Source organism: Corvus brachyrhynchos, unplaced genomic scaffold (genome assembly GCF_000691975.1).
Source record: "Corvus brachyrhynchos isolate BGI_N302 unplaced genomic scaffold, ASM69197v1 scaffold280, whole genome shotgun sequence".
Taxonomy (NCBI): Eukaryota; Metazoa; Chordata; class Aves; order Passeriformes; family Corvidae; genus Corvus; species Corvus brachyrhynchos.
Window position 1 is genome coordinate 775,328 of NW_008236198.1, and position 23,481 is coordinate 798,808.

The 23,481-nt window shown below is 46.9% G+C and overlaps 4 protein-coding genes across 4 annotated transcripts in view; 2 read left to right on the top strand and 2 right to left on the bottom strand.

The window, feature by feature from the left end:
- Nucleotides 1–3,213, top strand: part of SGIP1 (SH3 domain GRB2 like endophilin interacting protein 1) — a 45,752-nt gene extending 42,539 nt beyond the window's left edge. Inside the window, exons 23-25 of the mRNA XM_017740583.1 lie at nt 1–66; nt 575–739; nt 1,169–3,213. Coding sequence (XP_017596072.1) covers nt 1–66; nt 575–739; nt 1,169–1,191 — 254 coding nt within the window. The 3' untranslated portion in view covers nt 1,192–3,213. The remainder of the gene's footprint in view (nt 67–574; nt 740–1,168) is intronic.
- Nucleotides 3,214–7,360: 4,147 nt separating this feature from the next.
- TCTEX1D1 (Tctex1 domain containing 1) lies at nt 7,361–9,085 on the top strand. The gene is made up of 4 exons (XM_008640451.2): nt 7,361–7,470; nt 7,547–7,671; nt 8,175–8,361; nt 8,655–9,085. The coding sequence occupies exons 1-4, from the start codon at nt 7,434–7,436 to the stop codon at nt 8,687–8,689; spliced, it is 384 nt and encodes a 127-aa protein (XP_008638673.2). The 5' UTR covers nt 7,361–7,433; the 3' UTR covers nt 8,690–9,085.
- Nucleotides 9,086–9,132: 47 nt separating this feature from the next.
- INSL5 (insulin like 5) lies at nt 9,133–12,269 on the bottom strand. The gene is made up of 2 exons (XM_008640462.2): nt 10,585–12,269; nt 9,133–9,381 (listed from the first exon to the last, which is right to left on the bottom strand). The coding sequence occupies exons 1-2, from the start codon at nt 10,757–10,759 to the stop codon at nt 9,146–9,148; spliced, it is 411 nt and encodes a 136-aa protein (XP_008638684.1). The 5' UTR covers nt 10,760–12,269; the 3' UTR covers nt 9,133–9,145.
- Nucleotides 12,270–12,358: 89 nt separating this feature from the next.
- The window catches only part of WDR78 (WD repeat domain 78), a gene marked incomplete at its 5' end in the record, with an annotated part of 11,737 nt that continues 614 nt past the window's right edge, over nt 12,359–23,481 (bottom strand). The window contains 15 exons of the mRNA XM_017740591.1: nt 12,359–12,512; nt 12,834–12,984; nt 13,612–13,838; nt 14,225–14,323; nt 15,598–15,719; nt 15,863–16,020; nt 16,655–16,806; nt 17,453–17,539; nt 18,623–18,858; nt 19,190–19,354; nt 19,881–20,036; nt 21,074–21,213; nt 21,852–21,987; nt 22,139–22,236; nt 22,914–22,987. Coding sequence (XP_017596080.1) covers nt 12,468–12,512; nt 12,834–12,984; nt 13,612–13,838; nt 14,225–14,323; nt 15,598–15,719; nt 15,863–16,020; nt 16,655–16,806; nt 17,453–17,539; nt 18,623–18,858; nt 19,190–19,354; nt 19,881–20,036; nt 21,074–21,213; nt 21,852–21,987; nt 22,139–22,236; nt 22,914–22,987 — 2,046 coding nt within the window. The remainder of the gene's footprint in view (nt 12,513–12,833; nt 12,985–13,611; nt 13,839–14,224; nt 14,324–15,597; nt 15,720–15,862; nt 16,021–16,654; nt 16,807–17,452; nt 17,540–18,622; nt 18,859–19,189; nt 19,355–19,880; nt 20,037–21,073; nt 21,214–21,851; nt 21,988–22,138; nt 22,237–22,913; nt 22,988–23,481) is intronic.

Here is a 23,481-nt window from a genome sequence, read left to right on the forward strand (position 1 = left end):
GGAATGCTGAACAGCAAAGGATATTGTGGAAGATCCCTGATATCTCCCAGAAGTCAGAAAATGGAGGTAATCCTACAAATATGCACGTTATTAACTCGGAATCCTTCAGTCAGACCCTGACCCGCTGATGGTGCCAGCATACGAGCCCAGGCACTCCAGGAGTCCTGCTGGGGCTTGCTGGGGACAAAGCTATTTAAAGTTTGGAGCTTAAAAAGCAGGGCTGTGTGCCACCAGCGCTGCCTTGCCAACCACCTTGGCACCACGAGGGGCGTTCACACACCCGGTTGGGATGTGGTGGTTTGCCAAGGCCTGTGCTCCCCTGTATTAGAAGGCTGAGGCCCCACTCCCATCCCTGTTGGGAGGATTGCTGGCTCCCACAAGAGGTTTTCCATGTGGAAAGCTGTTCCTGTCTCTGGGGTGTGTGAAAAGCCGGATCCTGCTGGGAGGATGAGGGGATTTCACCCCGGGGTCTCTGCCTGCAGCACTTTGGGCATCCCATTGTCCGTGCCGGTGCTGGGACGCTCCGAGTGCCCCTCCGTGCTCATCAGGGTCTCCTTTGGGGTTCCAATTGCAGGTGTGGGGTCGCTGCTGGCGCGGTTCCAGCTCTCGGAGGGCCCGAGCAGCCCAGCCCCGCTGGCCGTGCAGTTCACCAGCGAGGGCAGCACCTTGTCCAGCTGCGACATCGAGCTGGTGGGCGCCGGGTACCGCTTCTCCCTCATCAAGAAGAGGTTTGCGGCAGGTGGGTGCCTCACCAGCGGCTCCTTTGGGATGGCGGTGTCCCTGCAGGTGCCCTCTGGCTGTGCCGGGATGCTGGGAATGCTGGTGCTGTGTATTTGGTTGCTGCTCAAGCCCAGAGCTCCCCGGGTGGGGACAGAGGGACAGCAGCTCCCCTGCATGAAATAAATCCTGCTGCCACTCACCAGAGCCTTGGATTTCATGGCTCATCCCTGCTCCTGCATGAAAGACAAGGGCTGGGATCTCCAGGGCATCTCCAGGAGGAGCTTTTGCCCCATTGCTGCAGAGAGTAATGAGGATTTTTCCTTGTGTTCATTGCTGCAGAGAAAGATGGGGATTTTCCCATGGGCCGCAGGGCTGGTGGAGGTGGGCAAGAACTCCTGGGAATCAGGGCTGCTCCCTCCCCCCAGCTGATCTCTGATCCCGTTTCTAGGTAAATATTTGGCGGATAACTGATGGAAGCTTATGCAAGTCAATGGAAAATGCTATGGAAAATACCCAAGGACTGCTGTGCGTGGAACGGGTTTTAATTACAGTTTAAGGAAAATGAACTAAATCCTGCACTCGGGACATTTCTGTTGGAAGTGTCGACAACTTTCAGCATTTTTTTCCTTGGAAAACACCGTCTTGACCAGTCCTCCAGTATTTACTTCTAGATGTAACATTGTTAATGGTTTTAAAATGTAATTATTGTATTTGTAAATTGTACTCATTCCAGTAAGGCTGTATTTTGGCAGTTAGACACTTGAGTTTTAGCATTTTACCATTCATGAAATGGATGTAATTTAAACTGTGGTATATAAATCTAATAGTAGTACTGTTGAATGGCACAATGCTTACAGAGGTAGATTACATTTTGTCAATATATACAATTTAAATACAATACTGGTGGCTGTTATGAAGGGGGTGCCTCATCAAAAGAGAGTTCAGTAGAACCCACAGGCTGATTTAATTTTCCTTCAGTCCTTAGTACGTCTCACAGTGATCAATAAAAAGCTCAACCTCCAGGTTTAGCTGGTTTAACTCCAGAAAAATATCATTGGAAAGGTGGAGGTTCCTAGGACAGTCTCCCAGGAAGAAAATCTCACTTTTACAAGGAGTATTTACTCCAACTTTCCAGCCCTGTGTTCTCTCACAGCTGCAGATTCCCTGTTGGAATCCCAGCAGCTCTTCCCTGCCCCGTGTCCGTGTATTTTGCAGGGATACAGATAAGGAAAGAAGCAGCAAAGAGGCTGGGTGGTAGCTCTGAGCTCACAGCACTGGCATAAAATGTCACTGCTGGCTTTAAGGATGTGTTTTCCGAGCCGCCTCCGGATGTTCGGTTGCATTTTTATGTTGCTTTGCTCGCTTTTTTCTGCCTTCCCCCCCCATTTTTGAAAGCTCTACGGGTTTAGAAAATGCTTTAAGGAATTGCAGCTGCACCTGCTTCTCTATTTTAGCACTGAGGCAGGAAAATGCATACGGAAAAACACTGGGAAACAATTCCCCAGGGAACAGGAGCAGCATGGGGGCTGTTGAGAGCAGTCAGGGCAGGAGCCAGCTCGCCAGCATTGGGAGCAGCTGTCCTGTGGAGATGGGAAAACACATGGAAGTGCTAAACTGGAGGATGGGGGACAAAATATTATCCCTCTGTGTTTTCCCTGGGAGCTGGTGTCCCACTGTGTGCTGCTCGTTCCCATGGATCCTGGTCTCATCCTACTCCTGGCAACACGGTGAGAGCGTTGGTGGCATTAATGGTGCTGCATCTGCCGAGATGAGCTCGGTGACTGGGAGAACTTGGCAGTATTGGGAGAAAAAAATGAAGGAATCTCTGTGAAATTAAACACAGATGCCCAGAGGAGCACAGGAGCATCCACTGACTGGGGTGCTGGGACTTTGGGAATGTGTAAGATGACAAAAAGTGCTGATTTTACAGTCACAAGTGTTGCCAGGATTGGGGTGGTGCATTTACGTTGGAAAACAGCCTGGGAATGTTGGGAATTGCTTGCTCACAGCGCAGTTTGATGTAGGAGAACAGAGACCTGTGCCCATCTGAAAAGAAAAGAAGGAAATGTGGGGATATTTCAGGTGTGAGGTGACTGCCAGGCTGAGATAGGGGCGTGAGTTGTGTGTGTGTTCACAAAGGCAGCAGCCGGAAAGGAAAAGCACAATTCACTCCTGCAGCTTCCCACATCTTGGCAGATTTTGGGAGTGCGCTCCTCAGTGTTCCACTCCATTAATGATTTCCCCCCTGAACTAGAAATTTGTATAAAGTGTGTAACTCGCCCCTTTCTGACACAGAAATGTAGGGCAAACCCTAAGAATCAGGTTTATGATTGTACAATTGTTCCAAAGCCATCCTTCCAAAAGAGATCTAGGGCATAGGCCTGAAAAGAACGGTTTTATAATGTAAATATTGCCAGAACATAGAGATTTTACTTTATATTTCATTTGAAAGACAAGGTGTTTACATTAGCATTGGGTTTTTGAATGCTTTTTAAACAGAAAAACCCATAACCCAAAGCTCCCAAGCTCATCCCATTCCAGCTGTCGAACAAAACAGAGGTCGCTTTCTTGGGATGCAGCCCTCAGGGCCTGGGGAGAGAGATGGGAACAGTCTGGGACATTTTGTCCCATTTCTGGGACAAACTGGCTGGCAGGCCCATGGGGGATGTGCCAGCACTGCCAGCCCCACAGGGACAGTCCCTGCTCCAGCCACTGGCAGGTGACACCAACCCTGTGACACTGGGACCAAAAGCAGCGATTTGGGACAGGTTTTTCTATACTGCTCTTGCCAATTTTTGGCACAGTGTTTTCTCAGCGTGCCCCAGGGAAGCTGGGTTTGTTGGCAGTTTGGTGAGAGCACCTGGCTCCAGAGAGGGCCCTGTAGGGTTCAGGGCATTCATGCTCTGCAGGCTTCACCTCGGCTTTTAGGCAGGAAAATCTGTGTATTTTCAGGGAATTCATCTGCTTGCAGCTCCCTGCCCACTCTGAGAGCAGCTGAGGCAGCAGAGGTGAAATGGCAGCCATCTGGTCTCATACAGATCCCAGACTGGTGTGGGTTGGGAGGGACCTTAAAAATCATCCAGTGCCACCCAATGCCAAGGCCAGGGACACCTCCCACTGTCCCAGGCTGCTCCAAGCCCCGTCCAGCCTGGCCTTGGGCCCTGCCAGGGATCCCGGGGCAGCCCAATCTCCCATCCAGCCCTGCCCTCTGGCACTGGGAAGCCATTCCCTGTGTCCTGTCCCTCCATGCCTTGTCCCCAGTCCCTCTGCAGCTCTCCTGGAGCCCCTTCAGGCCCTGCCAGGGGCTCTGAGCTCTCCCTGGAGCCTTCTCCTCTCCAGGTGAGCACCCCCAGCTCTGCCAGCCTGGCTCCAGAGCAGAGGGGCTCCAGCCCTGGAGCATTCCCAGAGGGAAGCACCACAGCTCTGTTTCCCAGCATGTGGTCCAGCAGGGCTTTTTCCAAGTCAGACTGAGGCTGGAAAGGGAGTCAGGCCTCTGGCACCGCCCAGCCCTGGCACCCCAGAGCTCAGCAGCACTGGGATGCACCCGAGTAAACAGAAGGGTAAATAAAGGAGGCATTAAATAATAAATATGTGGATGCATGCACAGAAAGGCTTTAGCTCCGTTACTTCCATGCACCTTCCCCTTTAGATGTTGTCCTCAACAACTTCTCCCAAAGGAATTTTCCCCTGGGAATTCGGCAGCCCACACCTGCAGGGCCAAGGTCCCCCTGACAGAGCAGGAGGGTTTTTCCCCACGGACACCCTCAGACTTGGGAGTTTACATGGTAGGAGCAGGAAGTCAATTTTTTGCAACCTTTCTGCTGTTTGTTGCAAACAGTCACAATTCTCAGCCAGCTTCTGGTGCTCCTCACAGGAGACCTTTCAGAGCAGTTTTCTACTTTAACAGTATTTCTTAATAACTATGAAATCTCTCAATAGTATAAAAAACCACCACATAATGAGTTTTTCATTTGGTGTCTGCATTTGTTCTTAAATATCACTGCCCCGTTTAAAGCTTCTTCTTATTTTTGTTGTCATACAGTATTTCAGTTAAATTAATTTGCCTTCACTCTGCCTTTTCAGGCTTTATCTATTATTTTTTCAAACATAGGTGGGAAACTCTGGAATTTTCTGTTGGAATGCCATCCCTTTTTAACCAGGCAGAGAGGGGATGGGAAGGGAAGGCTGGAGCCCCCCTGCCACCCTTCCTGTGCTGCTCTCCGAGATTCCTCCAGCAGGAGCATCCCACAGAGTCACCACCTCCCTTTCTCCCAGCAGAAGCATTTTTAAACAGCTGGAGTGCACAGAAAAGGTGACAGATTTTTAAATTACCTAAGAGGAGAAAGTCAAACATTTTTTCCCTACCCTTTTATTGTTTTTATGTGAAAATATCTTGGTCAAACCCCTTAATTTTGAAGCTTGTCATGACCAAAATATGTAACATCATCCTGTTGTACTTTCCTGGCTAGAAATTACTGCCTCAAAGGTTTTGTTTCATAGCCAGAATTCTTCTGTTCCTCTTTTCCTCACAATTTCCCAAGGAAATTAATCTGTGTAGAGCTGGGGAGATTTTATGATAATCAGGATTATTCCAGTCAGGACCTGAATCCTTCTTTCACTGCAAGGCAAGGAGAAGATTTGTGGGAATACGCCCTGCTCCTGCCTGGCTTCCCTCGTCCCTTTAGGAGGGATGATGCTGCTGGCAGTGGTTCTTGGAGCCACAAATTGATGGTGGTGATGCTCTTCAAAGGTTTGTGGGCAAACAGGATGTGGTGGAACTCAGCAGGTGCTGGTGAGGTGTTTGGGATATCTCGTTCCTCCCTTAGAAATCCCTGGTTTTGTGGGACAGCGGGAATGGCTGTGGATGTGCTGTCCTGCTGTTGGGTTCCTCATCCATGCAGGAAGGGGTTTTTCACTCCCAAACATTTTAAGGTTGATGAAATCCCCTGGATGCTTGGATGACATAAAACACGGAGATGTGTCGTGGTCTGAGCCAGGAATTGAGTCGGGATGTGCCGGGAAGCTCCCAAGGCTGGTGGGAGGAGGGCCCAGGATGTGGGACAACCCCACTGTGACACTCCAGCTGTGAATCAGATATCCCCAGGTATCACCCTGGACCGTTTAATGAACTCCCTCATGTATAAAATGTTTATAAATATTTGTGGATGAAGATACACAGGTCTATTTTTAAGATTTAAGTTAAATAAGTTAATGAACGGCTGGCCTTTTCTGCCTAAACGTGCAATGAGATATAATATACCTTTAGTCTAAGATGGCCTAGGTACTGCTTAGTCTGTGATGAAAACTTTGCTGCTTTCCTACTGTTCTCAGAGAAAAAAAACCTATAAAAGACGTACAGGTTTGTTGCACAGGGACTACTGCAGCGAAGCTTTGTATTTGACCACTGGTAATATGAATGTGTTGTATTGACTTGTTGAAGATAATCATGAAACAACATATTTTAAATGTTACTTGCCTTATAGATTAGAGTACGACTATGTGGATATCATTTTTGTAAATACTGTTTTTTATAAATGTCTCTCCTCCATCCTCCCCGTCACCCATTTCACTGACTCTCAAATATGCAATTATTTACCACGCAGAGCATTGTGACAAAGAAATCCCCACGTCAGAACAAAGTTTATTCATTCTATACATAAGAACCACACGAAATACCCAATTGAGTTGCAATTTAAATGTGATTATTATTTTTTTTTCCTTGAAAATAAACAAAAAAAGTATAACATTTCTTTTTCTGAGTGAGTTTTGCTTCCACATGCAGGAGCACCTAGAGGAGTGAGGCTGGCCCAGAAAAGGGTCCCTTGCCCCAAAAAAAGAGTCCCTGCCCCAAAACCATCATTGTTGCTGGAGTTATGTACAGGGTCCCAGCATGGGGACAGGTCAAGGTTGGCATGTGGGGACACATGTGGATCCACAGGGACAGTGGGGATGGATAGAGCTTGAGGGAATGCATGGGGGGCATGAGGGACCCATGGAGGCCATGGGGACATGTCAGGGCTGTAGGGGCACGTGGGGTCTGTCTGGATCCATAGGGATCATGGCAATCTGTGTGGGCTCTAGGGACCCACGGGCACCATAGGGACCCATAGGAGCCATAGGGACATTTGGGGGGGCTGTGGGAACCTGTGGGGCCATGGGGACCTGCAGAGCTCACAGGAACCCTCAGGAGCCATGAGAACATAAAGGAGCTGTGGGGACATGTGGGGACATGTGGAGTCCATGGGGTCATACGGGATCTTTAGGCGTATGTGGGGACACGTGGGAGCTCTGGGGACCTGTGGGAACTGTAGGGATATGTGGGAACCATGGGACCCTCTGGGGACTGTAAAGGAATACAGGCACCTGTGGAAAACATGGGGACAGGCGGGAGCCTTGGGAACCTGTAGGGACACACAGGGAGCTGTGGGGGCACCAGGGACTGTAGGACTTTGTGGAAGCCATGGGGACACGCAGGGAGCTGTGGAAGCTGTGGGGACCCGTGGTAGCCACGGGGACCTGTGAGGGCTGCGGGGACACACAGGGACGGGTGGAAATTATAGGGAACCGTGGGAGCCGCAGGAACACGAAGCCGTGAGGATGGGAATGCCGGGGGATGGGAATGCGGCGGGATAGAGGCGGGGAACGGGAATGCGGCGGGCGGCCCCCGCTCCCGGCGCCGCCGCCCTTCCGCCTCCTCTCCGCGGCTGAGGGCGATGCAGGGCCGGGAAAGCCCCGCCGAGCCCGGCTCGGGTGGGTCTCGATTGCCCCTCCAAAAACCCTCCAGCGCGGCGGCTCTTCCCTCATAAACCCGAGCTTTGCCTCCCAGGGCCTGCCAGGCGCTTCCCAGTGGCGGCGGTGGACGAGATCCTGAGGGATGTGGTGGGGAGCGCCCTGAGGGAGCAGCGCTACGAGGCGGGGCCGTGCCGGGAGGCGGCCAGGGACATCGCGGAGGTGGGGATGTGTGCTTCCCCGTGTGCTTCCAGGGGTGTCACCTCGACGGGTGCCTTGGGGGCTCCCCAGATGTGCCCCCAAAATACCGCCAAGGTGTACAATAAAGGCTGGAGGCGGCTGTCGAGATGCCCCAAGGGTTGCTCAGAGGGCAGTACAGACATATACGAGTTAATGAATAGATTTACAGACTGGTTTGGGTTGGGAGGGACCTCAAAGCCCATCCAGCCTCATCCTTGCCATGGGCAGGGACATCTTCCACCATCCCAGACTGCTCCAAGCCCCAATGTCCAGCCTGGCCTTGGGCACTGCCAGGGATCCAGGGGCAGCCCCAGCTGCTCTGGGCACCCTGTGCCAGGGCCTGCCCACCCTCCCAGGGAACAATTCCTGCCCAAGATGCCATCCATCCCTGCCCTCTTGTCAGTTTAATACCATTCCCCCTTGCCCTGCTGTAAGTCCATCCCCATCTTTGAACATGTATGGATTAACCTTGTTTTTCTCTGCAGGTTGTTAAGGCGCGGGTCAAAGAGCTGGGGGTGCCCAGGTACAAGATCGTGGTGGTGACACACATTGGGCAGCTGGGTGAGCAGAGCCTGCAGATCGGGAGCAGGTGCCTCTGGGATCCTGGGACTGACACATTTTCCTCATTTGTGTTCAAGAACACCTCGCTGTTTGCTGTGGCAAATGTCTATGGTGTGTATTTTGAATAGGGAGGTAGTCGAGTTTAACAGTAGGAGAAATGAATATTCAGCCTAACTCTTCCTGTCTGTGTTGTTAAAAGCATCTGTGAAGGACCAAGGTACTCTCACCTGCTTTGAAATGAGAGCCTCTGGGTGAATGTAATAAGGGTCTTTCCCAGAATTTTCTCTGGGAAGTGGATGTCTGTGATATGTTGTTTTGCACCTGATTGCTGCTTTCAGAACTCTTCCTGTAGGAGAAATATTTTCAGAATATTCCCTGTAAGTAATGTTTTCCCTGTTCTCCAGGAAACATGACTGGAAGTATCTGGATTAGGAAATAAACCATGGGTTTTGCCTGCCTGGTTTTGGGGCTGATGGTCCTAAGTCTCTCCTGGTGCAGCCATTCCCCACTGAGGTAGGGTCTGGCTGACCTTGCTCTGATTTTGAAACCAGACTTTTTGCTACCTGTATTTCCCAGCTGAAACCTGCTGTTAGATTTTCCTGAGCCAGAGAACAAACGTGTCATAAATTGCTTATTTTACTACATTTTAGGTGCCAGGCTGAAACCAGAACAGTAGTTAGTTGGGAAGAAGTACTTGTACTCATGACTAAAAGTAACTCTAACCCACTGTAAACACTGTGAAATGCAGACAACCTGAAGCCACTTGCTGGTGTGCCCTGTGACATTTAACACCCAAAAAGGGTAAAGCTACAATTAAAGACCACAACTGAACCAACTGAGGTTTACGTCATGATTATTTTAATCCCTGGGAGCTGTGACACTGAGCTGTTGCATCTCAGCACAGGGAGCTGATCTCTCTCCTGCTGCAGCCCACGTTGCAGCAGGATGTGGTGAGCAGCTTGACTGCCTCGCGCTTGTTTAGCACAGAAACTTTGCTGGTGTTTTGCAAGTCTTGCTCAGGTTTGACATCCTGGGGTTCTTGGCTGTGGATCCCCAGCCTCTGCTCTGGGTGTGATGAGAAGTCGGTGTCACCCTTGTCCTCGTGTGGGAAATGCTGGGGGTTTTCACTCTCTGTCGCAGGAAAGCGAGAAGCTAAAAGTTAGAAGTCATGGAAAGATGAGTAATTTATGCTTTTTATCTTTACTAGAAAGACAGACCAACCTACAGCCAGGGAGCTGAGTGTTACTCTCTGATAGGAGCACCACATCACTGACTCCTCACTGAGAGCAGATGTGTGAGGAACAATCTGTGATCAACGTGGTAAAACTCAGTGGTTTAGGGATTTCTAGTGAAGAGAGTCCCGTGTTGCCTTGAGTCTTACACTGATACATTTGCTTCCCCAGGAAAAGCTGTGATTTGCTGTGTCAGAGGCTGGACCTGTGGGTTTCCTGAAATGCAGGAAATGCAATAAGGTATCATCCAACCCAGGATTTCAAAGTTCTGGGTGTTTCTACAGAAATTACAATTCAGCAGCAGTTGAAACACCTCAGTACAGCTGGGCCTTATGGAGTCTGTAAAGGTGTAGCAGTTCTCACTTTTTAGAAGCAAGGTTCTTCAACAGACTTTATGGAGGGGGTTGCCCGTGTTACCAATTTTGTGTTTGTTTAAAGCTGCTGCTACACAAGAATATTCCAAAAATGCAGATGTAGGAAGTGCAGAAAGCCTCTGTTGCTGTCATCTGCCTCAGTTACTTTCTTGTTCTCTATTTATTTTAATCTGTCAGAGTACAAATTTCTAGCAGTGCATGTTGAATTTTCTGACTATCAAATCAAAATTTTCTGAGTATCAAAAAATGTGCTAATAAGTATAAATATACACAGAAACGTGAAGGTACTTAAATTGCAGAGTAACTGTTCAACATGTTTTAGTAATAATGTTTTAAAGTTGTAATACAGTTTCTGGTTTCTGGTGGGGAAAGTGAAGACCACAGTAAGACACTTGCACCGACTTCAGTGAAACTTGTCACTGTCACTTGAAATGTGATGGCAGAGAGATTTTCAGTGATAGCCTTGAATCCTGCCGCTCAGGTGAGCTTGGAAAAGCTTGGTCTAAATGATTTTTCTGTAGCGAAATAGCCCAGGAAGCTGAGCCAGACCAGCTGCACACTGAGGGAACATGAGGAGTTGCAGCTCTTCGCTGGCTGCCTCCCAGCACAGCCCGTGCTGCACGGATTGAGGGGAGCAGGGGATGTGCTGCTTCCCAGTCCCCTTGGATCCCCTTGGATGCAGGTGCAGTGGGCAGGGATGAGCCTGGGATGCTTTAATTGGTACTCACCCCCCAGGTCGTGGTGCTCAGTGAGGTGCCTCTTCCAGCGCGAGCCGCCGCACGTGAAGACCACGGCTCTGATGAAGTCTCTCCCGCAGAGCTTCACCGTGTTCCCTTCCCCTTTTCCTTCCTGTGCCAGGAGCAGGAGAACGAGGCAAGCCAGTGCCAGCACCGTGCCCCTCATGCTGCCAACGTGGTGCTTCCCAGCTGGGTGTGGGCAGGGCAGAACGGAGTGAGTGGGGAATTCTGCTGGAACCTTCCCATTTATACTGACGGTTCATCCACTCCGCTGAGTAACGGCTCACTCTGAGGGTGACTTAATGTTTGCTAAAAACAAATAAACTGCTTGTTTCTGGTCATGCTTGAAGTGCTTTGGGATCTCAGTCAGGTATTAAAGATTTCTTAGGTCTACGTAGCTGCTTTACTGGGAACACCTGAGGTGTAGCATGTTTATGGGGTATGGCTTAGGTGGATGCAGTTAATGTGTGTGCTGCCAGAACAAAAGGGTGTTTATGACGTGATTTGTGCTTAATGGGTTTGGTGTCTGTGTGCCCCACACTGGTGTGTTGCACAGCCTGATGCCCGGTCCTGACTGGGGTCTTTGTGTTGATGATCCCAAAGAAAAAGGGAGCTAACTCCTTCCCGTGATGTGTGCACCTCCTCATTCCCCCACCTTGTTTGCTGGTGACTGTGGATGCTTGTGGGGAAAACCCTGCCAGTACCAGGCACTGCTGAGAAAATCCACTCTGGAGCGGGAGTTTGTGACATATATAGGTATCCCAGCCAGAATTCCCAGTGTGCCAAGTGATAGGACATGATCCTGCAGCACATGGAGCTGGGTCACTCTGCTCTGGGAGCAGAGGTTGGGTCCGAATTATTGGTTCCTAATGTTGGCTTCAGTGTCTTTATGTTTCCATAAAAATCCGTGCAATACAGTGGGTTTAGGAGGAAATTTCTCAGTTACATGGTCAGAAATTCCATGTTTAAGGACAAAATACACGAGGAACTTTGGAGATCTTGAGCCCTTCCTAGCACCACGAGGGTTTTGCAGCACCATAATGTTACAGTTAATTAACTTTCACTGTGTGCAGGGTGGGTTATGATGTGTTACAGCTTGTTTTTTAGCAGTGAGCAAACAGTCATGGGCATGGATGGAAAATACAGGGTGTATTTTGGTCAGATTTATAATAATGATTAACAAATGATTCACCCTAACGAGTGTCTTTCTCTGAAACACACCAAGATGAATTTTATGTCGGGAGCAGTTTGCACGTCCCCTGTCAGATGTGCAGCACACAGAAGGAAGTGGATGTTAATGCAGCACAAATGATCCTTAATTCAGTGATGTGTTTGAGTGTTGGGTGTTTATTGTCAGGATAATGAGAGAGGCTGGATGTTCTGCATCTATAAAATACACGTTTCCATACGTGATGTGCTCAGCAGCAGGGCTACAACTTGTGCTTAATCGCTCCTCTGGAGATGCTCCCTATTTCCTGTGGGCAGGAAGTTCCTGAAAATTCTCCAGCTGGGTGGTTTTTTTCTGTTTCTTCTGCTCTGCCCCCAGAAAAAGCCAGCCTAGACAGCCAAATGCTGCCTGCTTCCAACCCGGGGAGAAAAGACCTTGGGGGAAAACCAGAAAGGGATAAAGGCCCCAAGAGGAAAGATAGCCGAGACCTTTCCATGATCAGAATTGCAGAGAAGGCCATCCATGTATGAGCACTGATAGTGCAATGAGGGGACTTCAGGAGGAAATTTAGGGCATTTGAAAGAAGTTTCTAAGCAGTGTGCTTCAAAGAGAAATTTTAATGATTAAAAAAGGATAACCAGTTTATGTTCATACTACAGCAAGTCTTTCCTGCTGTTTCCCAAAGGAGAAGGGATATCAGCTACTGTTAAACAGCTCCAGCAGGAGACACGATGTCACGCAAGGAACCAACCTGGAAAACAAGAGGAAGAGGAGCCGGTTCTTCCTCGGAATTCTGTTAATGCTGTGCTCACCTGTCCTGGAAAACACCACTTTTTGGCAGGCCAGGTTGGGTTGCATTTGTGCTGTCCTATTTGGCAGCATGCAAACATGTATCTTGTTTAAAAAGGCAATGAATTTCCAGTGGTGTGGCAGCAGAGGACCCACCTCAGTTTTAGCCTGGTGCTGGAATTGTGATCCCACCTATTCCGGTGTTCCCTAGTTGGGTGTTTCCCAGAATTGCCTTGCTGAGGAATGCGGCCCCGGGCAGCCCTGGCCCTCAGCACAGCCGTACCTTGGTGCTGGGAGCAGCCAGGTTGTGCAGCTGCCACACTCCCACCTGCCCACAGCTGTCCCCCAGCAGCAGGCACTCGGCGTTCTTGGCAAAGAGGATGGAGCTGAGATTCCCTTCGGGGCTGGCAGCACAGGAGAGCACGGGGTTGAAGCTGCAACCCAAGAATTAACAGGTACCATGCATTTACCAGCTGAAAAGCTGCACATCTCACTTTCTGTCTTCTAGATTATCTCAAAAACCGGGAAGTGAGGCAGTGTTTGGTTTGGGCTCTACCAGAACAAAAATCCCAGCTGCTGTTAACTAAGATATCCTGCTTGCTTAAAATCTGTCCTAACCTGGAGAGTGGTGGTTAATATTTTCATTATATGAATAATCTGCATTATGTGGCAGGGCTTTGGATCCACCAGGGCTTCACACAGTCAGTAACACAAAATCCAGACCAGCTGGACAAGCCCACAGGTAACTGAGTCATCTCAACTTCAGACCATCCAATCTTTATAAAAGCAGCTCAGTTTTGTTATTTTTCCTTCTAGCTCTGCCATGGTTTCTGCAGGAAAAGGGCAGTTTATCACTTTATCAGCTCCATGAGGCATCCAGCTCCTCTTCTAACCCCAAATCTCTGGGAGCTACCATTTCCTTTTACACAATGAGTATTTCAAACTGCAATAGTTTGAGCAAGCAAAGTGCGGAGCTGTAATGATCTGATAATAACCCTGATGAGGAAACAATGTGTGCCAATTAAATTTCAGAATCTTCTTTGAGAAAAGTCATTACTCACATGCTGACACTCAGATCCCAAATCTCCACGCTCCTTTCATTCACTGCTGCGAAGATGAGGGCTGATTTTGGAGCCCACTTGATGTCATGAACAAAAGCTGTGACAGAAGTGAAAGTTAAAAGAGGGGTGTGGGAATCCCGGTGCCATAAAAGGATACTCCAGTCTGCAGAGCAGCTGAGGAACATGTCCGTGCTTGAGGGATTCCAGGCAACTTTGTACACGGGACCCTGCTGGGAGAGAAACAAAACAGAACTTGGTGTTGCTGTAAAGCTACAGAATCTATTCTAGAGCTACCCAGAGATAAGATTATTTAACTGTACAGGCCAATCAGATTTCTGATTGCTGTCTTAAAATAAAACCAGAACTAAAGATTTAAACCAGTTTATAGTACCAGTTTTAGTGAGTTATTTGAAAAAATCCTTTTAGTGTAGAAAGTAATCCTGTAAGACTGTGATACTTTATGCTGTGGGAATTCATTCCTAATATAAGAGAAGAAGTTTAGGTTTCTGTTGTTGCACATATTATATTTACTAAATATAAGCAAAGAAACTGTTACATTTTTGAACTGAATTGAACAGTTCCTGCTGTCCTTGTTTACAGGTGTATCACTCACCTTATGGCCCCTGTATGTCCCCAGAATCTGCTCCTGGCCTGAGCAGGAGCACAGGTGGATGTGGCCCTCTTCTGTTCCAGCAAGAAAAATATCAGTGTCCTGAAAGAAAGGGAAAAGGAGCTTAGGCTGGATGAATTTATCACTCATGCAGAAATCAGCCAGGGCTGGATGAGTTCAGAGCCAGTGCTCTGCAGAGCCAAGGAGGAGCTCCTGTGGGGGGGGGGGTAAAGGGGCCCACAACGTTGGACATTTGCTGGGTGTGTTCTCCGTCAATGCACAGTTTATGCTGGAGCTTTTGACTCCTGAAAATCTTGGATTTTCAGCAATCCATGTGGAAAACACATGTATTCTTTGAGTGCTCTGTGGAGGAAATACTCAGCTGGATGAAGAGAAGCACAGCTGAGTCCTGGACGTGGGAGGTGTTGAACAAATTCTCCCAGCCTTGGCCAACACACAGAGGGGAATGTGCCCCAGGGCCCGTCCAAGGAAATGTAGCATGGCTGGGAGGACAGGGCTTGTTCTACCATTTCACCCAGTTGGGGTAGCTCTTAGTAGCTAGGAAGCAATTTATTTCAAAATTAATATGCTTTAAATGCCAGTGCCAAGTCCCTGGCTAGTTCCCATTAAAGCAGCTCCAGCTGAGCATCCCTCCTCTGCTGCAGTTATCCTGGGTAATACTTCAGCCAGGATGGGCTTTCTGAGCCTACCTGCAGGAGCACAGGTGGATGTGGCCCTCTTCTGTTCCAGCAAGAAAAATATCAGTGTCCTGAAAGAAAGGGAAAAGGAGCTTAGGCTGGATGAATTTATCACTCATGCAGAAATCAGCCAGGGCTGGATGAGTTCAGAGCCAGTGCTCTGCAGAGCCAAGGAGGAGCTCCTGTGGGGGGGGGGGAAAGGGGCCCACAACGTTGGACATTTGCTGGGTGTGTTCTCCGTCAATGCACAGTTTATGCTGGAGCTTTTGACTCCTGAAAATCTTGGATTTTCAGCAATCCATGTGGAAAACACATGTATTCTTTGAGTGCTCTGTGGAGGAAATACTCAGCTGGATGAAGAGAAGCACAGCTGAGTCCTGGACGTGGGAGGTGTTGAACAAATTCTCCCAGCCTTGGCCAACACACAGAGGGGAATGTGCCCCAGGGCCCGTCCAAGGAAATGTAGCATGGCTGGGAGGACAGGGCTTGTTCTACCATTTCACCCAGTTGGGGTAGCTCTTAGTAGCTAGGAAGCAATTTATTTCAAAATTAATATGCTTTAAATGCCAGTGCCAAGTCCCTGGCTAGTTCCCATTAAAGCAGCTCCAGCTGAGCATCCCTCCTCTGCTGCAGTTATCCTGGGTAATACTTCAGCCAGGATGGGCTTTCTGAGCCTACCTCTGGGTGGAAGTCGAAGCACATTCCAGCTGCCTGTTGAGATATGGGAGCTTCACTTTTCCTTTCTCTCTCACCTGGTAATTTTTTCTTCCTGCTTTGTGTTCGCTTGATTGTCATCACATCTGTGCAAAGAGCAAAGGTTGTGTCAAACAGGTGTGAGGAACTCGTGCTGCTTTGCAGTGCCCAGCAGCTCTTAAATGTTTTGTGGGATAACTGGTGTGAAGAATGTCAGCTGAAATCAAAGAGAGCAGTTTCAGGTGCTCACCAAAGCAATCCAGCCTTTGCTGTATGAACCACTGGGTCATTCGCCCATCTCCCGAGATACACATCAGTCTCTCTTTCTTGTCACCTCCTGTCGCACCTCTGTCCTGTTCCACCCACCTCAGCTGCCACACAGGACCTGTGTGTTTATTTAGGGATGCACTGGGACAAAAAAAAATATGCATGTGGTAAATCATATATGAGCAAAGACAAGGCAATATATTTCAAAAATAATTAAGCTTCCACTTTGTAATGAGCGTTAAGTCTTAGGACAGAAGTGTTTAGCTTTTCTTTTAAAAAATGGTCTGAGCATTGATTGTTTTCTCCAGGAAAATGTCTCCTTTATTAAACATGTTTGATAATCAGTTTCAGGGCACTGGTTTATGTGCTGCCACCTTTCAGTAACACCTGCACCATGAAATCAGTCTGCACCTTGCAGGAGAGTTCCTGAGACCTGGGAGCTGCCCTTAGGGCAAGTGTTTCCCTCATCACCCTTCCATCCCCTCTCTGATTTTCTTCTTAATTCCTGCTCACCCCTCACTTATTCTGATGTTCTTTCCATTTTTGGCAAGAGGGATCAGAGAGAAAGCACCAAAAGCTACCACTGGTCTCCTGTAAGGATTTGTTGTCCAGGGTTGGATTGTCCTAGTTAGGACATGGAGTAGAAATGATAGGTGGGGTAACTTGCTGCAATTCCTTAAAAAATGAGGGAATGGGACTCCTTTGTTGCCCCTTTCCCAGGTTTGCTCGCTCAGAGGTGCCCCAGGTGGGAGGAGGTGGGAGCTCCCAGCCTGACCTGCTGTCCAGCAGCGCGGCGGCGTTCCGGCTCCGGACGTCGTAGATGGCCACGTGTCCATTGGCCATCCCAACTGCCAAGAGATTTGGGCTTGCCAGGGAAAAATCCACAGCAGTAACACCGTGCTCGCAGCGGAAAATGCGCTCTGGCCACTGCCCAGGAGAGAAATACAACCATGTTGTGAGTTGGGTTATTATTCACCTCTCTTTTCTTAACACTGGGCACTAAATTTCTGCTGGAAAACTCAAGTGGTGGTGGCCACAGCGACCCGAAATTATTCTCTATTCTGACTGGCTCCTTGTATTTCTTGCTGCAACTGATAAAATTAGGAAAAAGATTGTGCAGAAATATGACACTGGAAAGTAGGTGAGGCTACTGCTCCAAACTAAATACCTAAAAATGTCTATGGTGACAGCAGGGAATCATGAGAGTATTTGATGTGGTAAAGATACATCAGAAATTTGACTCTGCCTGGTTTAAATTAGTCTAATACAGTTTTGGCCAAGAGAAGTTTGTAGAAGAAATCAAACTGAAGTGTTGTCATTTATGGCAATCAGAGTTTTTTTACTGGGACACTTTGTAACTAAGATTTCCAAATATTTTTTTAATGGCCGGTTTTAAAAGGATCCCTTTTCAGATGGATCTGCAGAGGTGTAAATGTTACATCTATAAATTTTCCTCTCTTTTTGACCGTGTTGTGAGAAGTTAGAGTAGATAATTGCAGTTAAAAGGGAAACAAAGCAGAAATTGTGCAGAGAAAAGCACATTGCAGAAAAAGCAAACAAAGGGGCTCGTTACCATGGGGTTCTTCAGTGACCAACAGCAAGCCAGGCCTCCCTTCTGATCCTGAGAAACAAACTCTCTGTAACCAACTGCTAAGAGATCCTGCAAGCACAGAGCAACAGGAATATCTCAGTTCAACTCGAAGCTCAGCAGGACATTTCCACAGGCACCTCTGTGTTAACAGCAGCTCTCAAGGCAAAGTCTGGAGTAACAAAGCTCCTGTCCTATGCAGGGAGAATCACACAGGATATAAAGCAACAGGATACACGTTGTTCTATAACCATATTCTAATGTGCATTATTTAATGGAGTACGTAAGAATGCTTCTGGTTTTCTCTCTCAAGGTTGGCTGTAAAAGGAGCTTCAGAGAGCACCTCAAACTCCTGGCTTTTAGCTTTCCACAGTCCAGTGAATTCCCTTCATTGCTTTCCACAGGCAGAAGTAAAAACCAGCAGCAAGTCTTTAGCCTTCAGCTCCATTAATTTTTCTTTCCCTGTACTCAACAAGTAGTTTGTGAAACTCACACTTTAAAAGGAGCTGTTTGCTTGCCCCGTGTTCTCAAACTGAAGTCTCTAAATGTGTCTAAGCTTTTTAATATCTGGAGATCTGGTGTACTAAAAGTATGAAATGGTCTTTATTTTCTTTTTTTCCCTCACTGGGTTCCTGTTTCTCATCCTCAGCTGCCTTTTACCTTTCTTCCATTCATTGTTTTTGTTTGGCCATAAGTGAGTTCTGTTGGGAAAACTGAGCTTTACATGACCAGATTAAAGAAGTTTTGGCTTCTGTGCTGTTATTGTGCATCTTCTTTTGAGGAATGCTGCTTTTTCGGGAGGTTACTGTTAGAGACAAAGATATGATGTCTAAACTATCAGAAATAAACTCCCTCAGTGATAATAAAGTTTAGCAGCAGGGGTTAAATTTCAATTCTAGACCAGACTAAGTCTATTAACATTGCTGTTCAGGGCAAACTGGAGCAATCAATGAAATTCTGAGCCAATTAAAGCCGTGGTGATCCATGTGCAGGGAAAGCCTAGTGCAACCTGTAGATTAAGGCAGCAAGAGTGAGGGGTTGGATGCATCTCTCTGAGATCCCTCCCAGCAAAGCACACCTCAGTCAGGAGTTTATTCCCACCACCAATTGCTTGTCCCAGTTTGGGACCAGCTCAGGAAGGATTTTTTAACTCACAGGGTTCACTTTGTTCCAAGCCATGCTGCTCACGCTGTGACCACTGGTTAAATCACACCTGTATGACCACAGCTGCTCCAGGCTGGGAGCTGCAGCTTCTGCTGGGCTTTGATTTACATCTGACAAAGCTGATGATTTAAAGGATGTTTCCTCTTGCTTTTTCTCATCCTTCTTTTCCTCCTCATCCTCTTCCTCTTCACCTTCTTCCCTGTCAGTGTCTGAGGTAACATCAGGTTCTAAAATGCACAGATGTGGTAGAGTCTGAGTAGAAACATTTCACTTATCCCACTCCAGACATTCACACCAGAAGAAAAATTTGCCTTTTCAGCAAATATTTTGCAGGGGAAAATAAAAGAAATGAAGATTTGAGGAGTTAAGACATCCTAACTTCTAAAACTGTGACTAGAAGTGGCTGGGGACAGAGCAGACAGCTGGATTGGGCTGGAGCGTGCCAGGTCTGCTGCAGGTGTTTAACGAGTGGGTTTAGCTACCCAGCAAAAAGTGAGGCATTTCTGTGGAAAGTGAGGAATTTATGGCTGGAAAGAGGGCACTGAGCAAGGAACAAACCTATAAGGACAGGAATCTGCCGATAAACTGCAAGTTTGGGCTGAAAAATATTCTCCATGAGAATCCTCTCCATGACAACTAAATCCTGCTTCAGCTTTTCTGATGTTAAGATGGCTTCTGAAAGGCATTCTCTCCCCTCGTGGCTCCTGGCAGGAACAGCACTTTCTGGAATGATTATGGAAGAAGTTGAATCACAGAATCATGGGATATTCCAGGGTGGAATGGATCCATAAGGATCATAGGGTCCAACAGGCCCGTGCTGCCTGATAAGAGATAAATGGGATATAAATGCTTTGAACATGGTAAAACTTCACACAGAAAAATCAAGGGATAAGAATTCTCCTCCACCTGCAAAAAGCAGAGAATTCAAAAAAATACTTTCACTATGAATTTTTTCTTGCTTTAATTTTGTTTTCTTTCATTGCTCAGATACTTCTGGAATTTTTCACAATTGGTGTTTTGCTTCTACTTATTTGAGTACCAGCAAACCTTACCCCCGAGTATTTATCTTCATTTAAGATAATTTCTGATGGCAATGTACAGAGAAGTGCAACCCTGTCCAAGGTTCTTTAGCAAACTCTCTTGCAGGTTCCAGGCAGGCCAAACGTGTTTTACTGGAAGTTTTCCCCACAAATCACGGGGATGTGCCTGTTTAGGAGGATGAAAACAGAGCAGCAATGTAAAATGTTACCTCTGGCAGAAGGGACAGCCACAGCCTGACCGTGCTCTTCAGCTGTGGGAGATTTGCTGCTCTTCTCTTCTGTGTCTGTGGGTTCTTCTGTCTCTGTAGGTTCTGTTTCTGAGGCATCCAGTGAATTGTCAAAGTCCCAGGAAGTCACCATCATCCCTGGGAATGAATTTCCCCGTCACACAGGTCTCTTGTTTTGGTCCTACAGCCCAGCAAAGCTTTGCTGTGTGCTCTACACCCCAACTGCTGGGCTGGGGGGCTTTGGAACCAGCTCTGGTTCCAAACATGTTGGTATTTGAACTGATGTTTTTGATTTAATATTTTCATTTCATCTTTTAATTGCCCTATTTTACAAATTTATAAAAAAGGTTGCCTGCCCGTGCTTAATACAAATCATTAAAGCAGATAAAATTCTCTAAATCTCCTCCTGTTGTATGATTGCTGCAGCTCCATCAGGGGTTTTTTGGGGTGTGGCTCCCCTTGAGCAGGGCCAGCTCTCACCCAAACCTAGCCTTGATGCGCTCAGGGGTTGGAATGAGCCCTGCTGATGCTCAAGGCACACAAAAAAGTGGCAAATATCTTTTCAAAACAGATTATTATCTACTTTTGGTGTTTATTCCCTCGTTTTACATACATTAACAGACACAAAATGTTTGGAACAGCTTTGCCCATAATTTTTTTGGCCTCTTACACACAAAAATGCCCCCAGTGAGGCAAAGCTCACCCTGTGCACAACTCAGAGATTCCTCTACAATGGTTTTTAGAGCACTGAGGTTGTACATCCTGTAAAATTGCACTGAGCCTGCCAAGGTGTCCTGTGCTCCCCAAGGTTTTAAATCTCCTGCCACAGGTTCTCTTCTTTGCATTGTGGCCAACAGAAACAGAAACCTGAAAAGTCAAGGGGGCAGAAAGGGAACTGTGTCCTTTGCTATTTCAAGGGAAGAGGTGAGGATTAGCTGGACAGCACTGAGGCAGGCAGGGCACAGCAGCTCTCTGGGAGCATTAATAACGATTTTATTGCAATGGATTCAGTGTTCCAGCACCAAAATCAAGATTTAGGAGGGGCAGAAACGGCCACCACAAACCACACTGTCCTGTCTGAACTTAAAAGCTCTGGAAGTGGAAGTCGAGGAAACATCTCCTGCTTAGAGATGAAAGTAAAAAATCCCTTTTCTCAGTATCCTGCCCAGGTTTACCTTTCTCTGCCACGGTGATTGTCTCACATTGCACCTCCTTGGTTTTGGCAGCTCCAGAGATGGTTTGCACCATTTTTTCTTCAAAGTACTCACTGTCAATTTTAGCTTTGCAAATCTCCACATAAATCTTATTCCTCTCCCTGGAAAACAAAGGAAACACTGGGAGCTGACTCCCTGGAAAAATTTTGCCTGGAATTCTCAGTGTCTTTAACCAGGAGTTGATCAGGAGAGGCTTTTCCATGTCTTAAATTTCCAGCTTTTTGGATTGCTGGATGTTATTTCAGCAGCTCTTTCTGATCTTTGTGATGCTGCTCTAAAACAGGAATGGTCTGTGGAGAACAGAACCCAAAACCAGCAAAAATCCCTACTCCAGCTGCCTGTGAACTTTGGGGGAATGCAGAGTTCAGAGCTCCCATCACTCGGGAGGGAAAGGCACAGCATCAAGAGACAAAAAGGAAACTTCTCCTTTTTCATTTCAGCATTTCCACCAAAGTTATGGTAGTTCAGGGAGGACCCAGGGGAGCTGCCTGCTATGTTTAACTCTTCTTAATTAATAAATAATTAGAAGCTACACACAAGAATCAATGCAGCAGTTTGGCATTTCTTACTGTCTTCGTGAAAATTTAATTATCACCCTCCTCCATCCCTGGATTTTCCTAACCTGCCATCATTTTTCAGTGGAAGGGAGTAAGAATTTCATCAAGAACGTGGAGCTGTAAGAAATGGAGTCTCATCCAAGAGGCTTTGCACACAGAGAAACGGGTGCCAGCTGACTTACAGAACTCTCCCAGCTTCCTCTGCCTCCGTGGACAGCACAGCAGTTGGCAGATCCAACATCCAGAGCGTGTCTGTCTCTGACAGGTAAATATCCACCCTCTGCTCCAGCTCTGCTTCTGTCAGGGCTGCTTCTACACCTGAAACACCAGGGCAACAAACAAGACCTTTTCTGCTCTAAATTAAGAGAAGACAAATTAATTCTCTAAGGGCTCTAAGGCCCTGGGCTGGCTCAGGGTCTCATAAATCCCAGAACGGTTTAAATTTATAATTATTGGGTGTGTTCTTTACCAGACAAGCTCAAAGTTGGGTCTTGTTGAGGTTCTGTTTCATCTAAACCAAACTCAGTTGTCAATAAGTTCGATATCCAAGTGCTGCTTCCATGTGTCCTTCAGGGACAAGAAACAAGCAGAAATTGTCACCAAAAAAACTAAAAAAAGTGTTTATCTTCAAGAGATATTTTGTACTTTTAAGTCATTTTAAATGTATATTTGCTCCTGGTTGATATCCCAGCCCCTGGGATTATCCTTTGGAAGAGCCAGTCTGGGAAACATGGCAAAACCAGCAATCACTTCATCCCAGAAATCAATATTTACAATTGTAATTATAAATCATAAATCATAAATAATTACAATTATTTCTTGCATTTTGATAATGATGTGGCTCAGGACTTTTCATTTAAAACACCAATAATTATTTACCCTCTGTGCAATACTTAAATGAGTTTGTCAGCCCAAAGTCCACTGACTGTTTTTTTCCCTCTGTGCTGGATTTTGTAAATCAAAGTATGTAGTGAAACACAATTTAGGAGTTTTAACTCCAAGGTTTTTGTTGAAGAGAATTTTTGCAGATGGATGCACATAATCACACAGAGGTAACTTACTTAAATCATATTAAAACAGAGAATTCTTATTATGTTAACGATATTTTGTTAGTAGAACTGATACTTTTAATATTTTAATTTGCTATTTTAATGGATGCATTTTTTAATTTTGCATAAAAGGTTGGCTGCACTTAATAAATATCACTAAAACAGATAAAATACTTAAAATAAAGCTTTTCTTGCCTGGGTACAGCAGTATTTGAGTCTGGCTGGAAGAGGGGGTGGGGTGTCACGTTCTTGCCTTCATCATCAAAAACCTGAAGAAATATTTAAATAATCAGGATAATTTCCCTGTGTTCCCAACCCAAGCAACAGGGAGGGCACTTGGAAGGGGTTTCCTGCAGGGACCAGCTGGAGTTTGCTGGGATTCTTTGGGAAAAGCCCCATTCCTGTCATTGCCAGACCCACTTGTCCTGCTTCTCCCTGTGGCTTTTCCAGCTCATTTATTCCATAATGACCACCAAGGGTGAATTATTGATTCTGACTATTCCAGTCCAATTAACAGTGCAGCCAAATAAATAAGATGAACAATTACACATTTTTTTATTGACAGCATTTAAAATATTTTAGTGCAGGAAGGTCAGTGAGGTGTTTAAATGATTCCCAGGTTGTATCTTTCGGGAATCGTTGGGGGTTTGGGTGAAGACATGATGGAGGTGCTACTGCTGAAATAAGTTCCAGCTTAGAAGTGTTAATTATTGTGAAGCTCTGGCTGCCCCTGGATCCCTGAAGTGTCCAAGGCCAGCCTGGA